The 3,892-nt window shown below is 36.2% G+C and overlaps 1 protein-coding gene across 1 annotated transcript in view; it reads right to left on the bottom strand.

Moving 5' to 3' along the window:
- Window positions 1-3,294: 3,294 nt before the first annotated feature.
- The window catches only part of cdk4 (cyclin-dependent kinase 4), a 20,488-nt gene continuing 19,890 nt past the window's right edge, over window positions 3,295-3,892 (bottom strand). Inside the window, exon 8 of the mRNA XM_038303519.1 lies at window positions 3,295-3,892. This exon is cut by the window's right edge and continues 59 nt beyond it. Within this exon, the coding sequence (XP_038159447.1) occupies window positions 3,862-3,892 (31 nt within the window). The 3' untranslated portion in view covers window positions 3,295-3,861.

Below are 3,892 nucleotides of genomic sequence, written 5' to 3'. Positions count from 1 at the left end.
GGGGGGGGGAAAAAAAAAAAAGAACCTCCTCAGCTTTACTCCTGCCAGCGCATCTGCTCTGTCTCGCCGCTCTCTGAGGACAGCTCTCCGTCTCAGTACGTCTCCTCTGGAAAACAAAGTAGTTTCCTGCTGAAAAATGGGAAATCTTTTCCAAATTAAAAGTGGAAATATGTAGATTGAAAATAACATACTTGAAATAAATATGCTCTGAGAATATAAAAATGACTGAATTAGATTCTTTAACAAAGAATCTAACCCCCCTATACTCAGATTCCCCAAAATCAAAAAACTGTTCAACCAATTACCTTCAAAGCATATTAATAAATACAATCCACCTGTAAAGTCACTTCATCTCAGAGGTTTATTAGTAGGGTTGGGAATTGAAAAGATTTTCACGATTCCAATTCCCTTTTCGATTCTATGAAACGATTCGATTTTTTATCGATTCTTTTTTCGATTCCAATTTGGGGGAAAAAGGAGAACAAACAGTTTGATTATCAGAATCAACTTTGTTTACTTAACTATTGCACAATCTTACAAACTCAACAAGATCAAGATGTCCACAGGAAATGTGAAACTGGAGTAACATCTGTGTTTAAATGAAAAATAAATATACAAGAACAAACTTAATAACCAACAATGTCTAATAACAAATGATGGGATAATAACCTATTTTAAATAACAAAAAATACTAATTATAAAACAGTAGTAGGGAAAATTAACAGTTATTTTGCAGAAAGATGAGCATATCTGCTTTTTCTGGAAGGATACAGGATCTTTCAGGGCTTATGGTGTCTCCAGCCGTGGAGAACACCCTCTCAGATGGGGTGGAGGAAGCCTGCACACAGAGGTAGTTTTCAGCCAGTCAGATAGCAAGGGCAGCACATCTTGCTTGTTCCACCACCACAGTGTGGCGCTATCCCTGCAGGGGATGGAGGGCAAGCTTTTATAGAGCTGGATTTCCTGATCTACCCTCTGGGCTAAGGAAAGACGGGGCTTTGATTCACAAAGTGACCGCAGCTCGTTGTCTTCCTCCTCGAATAGTTCTTCCAACTTGCGTAACTTGCGTAACTTGCGTAACTTACGTAACTTACGTAAAAAACGTGACGTAAGTCGTGGTCCCCAGAGCCGGCGCTCTAGGCTCTGGTGCTGCGGGAATCGAAAAAAGAATCGTTCAGTGAGCTGCCAAACGATGCCATGGAATCGGAAAATACGGAACCGGTTCTTAACAGGAACCGGTTTTCGATTCCCATCCCTATTTATTAGAGAGCATTACTGCATAGTGAAGACTGAAAAGCACCATAGAAAAGTAAGGGATGATGTCAAAGGAGAAGATTAAAGCAGGTTTAGCTCATTAAAAGCCCTGATTATCTCACAGAGCTCACCATCTACTCCATACAAAAAAAAGAACAAGCTGCAAACCTGGGAGAGCATTATTCAGAAGGGAACTGTTTGGATGCAATGCGTAAAAATAAATGAAATAAAATCTCTTCATTTTCCAACAACTACCGAAGGTCTTTGACTGATTTTGACTGCTGTTTGTAACAACTCATCTTATCCACCTTAGCATAAATCCTCAGGTACGTACAAAAAAAAACTGCCCCATAGTATGATACTTCTCCCACCATGCTTCAAATATATAGGGCAAATGTATCATAAAAGAAATTTTTAAAAATCAAATAAATCTACAGTTAAATGAATAGATGTAACATTTATCTAATAAATGATTCAAATATGAAATACATCATTAAATAGTAAAAACAAATACATTTAAATATCCCATTTATTAGAACCACACTTAAAAATGGAGAAATATATATAGAAAAAAATTATTTAAAATGCAATATAAATACTTTACATGTACATAAATAGATTTAAAAGAACTGTATGTATTTCTAGGGGGTCGCTACTCAGTGCTATTGTTAATTTGGGGATCACAGACTGAAATGTTTGTGAACCACTGCTTAAAAACAGGCCTTTAGGAGAATACAAACCATATACAGAACCCTGATGCTGATGTTAGCTGGGTGGGCATATGCGCTCAGAAACAACATAATTACGAGACACAATGGATAAAATCTAGAAGGGGAGATTAGTTAAAAAAAAATTTTTTTTTCAAATTAAATTAAATCTGATGATGGGTGAAACTTAATGTCACCTTTTTCCTCAGATAGGATCGACATAAGTGGCAGGGTTAAAAGACGACTGCAAGATTCTTAGATTTACAAAATATACAAAGAAAAATTAGAAAAATATCAAATGGAGGTAAACAGAGTCAATGTAGCCGGTAATGCTTTATTCAATTCAGAAATGCTTATTTCCAAAGGGAAATTAACCGGCAGAAAAAAATGCATTTTTCCCGTCGACACAAAAAAGCTTTAAAAATCCCTTTAAGGTGTATTGTTCAGTATTTTCTTACCTGCTTCGTAAAGTTGTTGGAGGCTTTTCCCACTTTTAGATCATGAGGCTGTTAAATATTTTTTTATTGGACTGGTTGGGCAGTAGCTGGCAGTGATTCAGTCGTCAAACGAATTGGCCCCTATCCATGAGGAGGATCTATTCCTGTCAAGTTTGAAAATAAAGTTGAAAATAAAGGAAATTTTACATCCACTGTGAGCTGTACGAATGTTTAAGACTAGTGCACAAGAAATCTAAAATAAACACTTTCAAACAATTGTAAACTATAAAAAGGTGATCAGATTTTTACTCAAGATGCAACAGTTCTGTTTGTAAATATTATTTTATCAGAGGTGCAACTACATAGTTTCTGAAGGGCATGCAGACACTGATATAGCAGCGCCTCTAAGTGATAGTTTTTGCGCCACAGATTATAATAATCCAGGAAATATACGGGAAAGGCATAAAACAGAGGTATATAGGGGCGAAATATGGTAGTTTCCCAAAAGACTTGGCAGATATGGGAGAATCTGAATGAGCAGCGTTTGCAACATTTTACACTAGATGAATTAATCCTTTGTATGTTCATCTACCAGCAGTTTAGAAATTATATTGCAGAAGTGTCCTTAAAGTGCAAACTGAAATAAATGTAATGGCAATTTTTCCAAAGAAATGTTCGGACCTTTTTTGAACATTTCCCTCATTTAATCCATTAAATGAATCTGTTTTCCCACATCCTAGGGAATAAAGGAACACTGGACCAACGAAACATCTTTCAGAAGAGTTGCAACAGGTTCTGTTGTGAGCTTAAAAAAAAAAAAAATAGTCTGTTTCTATTAATAGTATTAATGCATCATCCATATAGATCACCACTAATAAAGAACAACACACCAAATCTGACAGTGATTGAATTAGGTCCAATTTATTTATGGTCCTGGTTGGTTTCAGTTGGTTTTCTCAGCGTAACACAAACACATGAAATTTATAAATCAAGAACACTTTTTTGCAGATAAAGAGACATTTCTTTAAACTGTGCGTTTTAATTGTGCAGTCTCCTTTAGCGGATTCCTCCTAACTTGAATACAGTTGTCACTAAGGTCACTACAGTTAAAAGGCAGTCACAAACATTTTTCTTGGTCCTGTTGGAGGAATATCACAAAATGTTTTAAAAAAACAATTACATTGACAACAATCAGGTTGGACATTTAGACAAATGAGAAGCACTGCGGATGAGAAGACATCAGTCCCTGTTGACGTCAGATAAACACCGGTACTGTTGGCAGTCTACAACTGTAATTATGAAAAGTTCAGAAGCCAGTGATTCTCTCGTCCTCCTTTTTTTGATGCGTATGAAAAAAAAGAACCTTTCACAGTGCAGGCTATGCTAAAAAGGGCAGCTCACTGAATAAAATCCTAAATTTAAGACAATGTTGCCTCTTTTTGGCATTATTTAAAAGTCTGTTTTCAGCTTTTCTTCTCCTCGTCCTGGAAATAA

The sequence above is a fragment of the Cyprinodon tularosa genome, unplaced genomic scaffold (assembly GCF_016077235.1).
Source record: "Cyprinodon tularosa strain WSP-4 unplaced genomic scaffold, ASM1607723v1 ctg512, whole genome shotgun sequence".
Classification (NCBI taxonomy): Eukaryota; Metazoa; Chordata; class Actinopteri; order Cyprinodontiformes; family Cyprinodontidae; genus Cyprinodon; species Cyprinodon tularosa.
The sequence above is the reverse complement of the archived record's forward strand: the minus strand, read 5'-3'. Positions and strand labels throughout refer to the sequence as shown.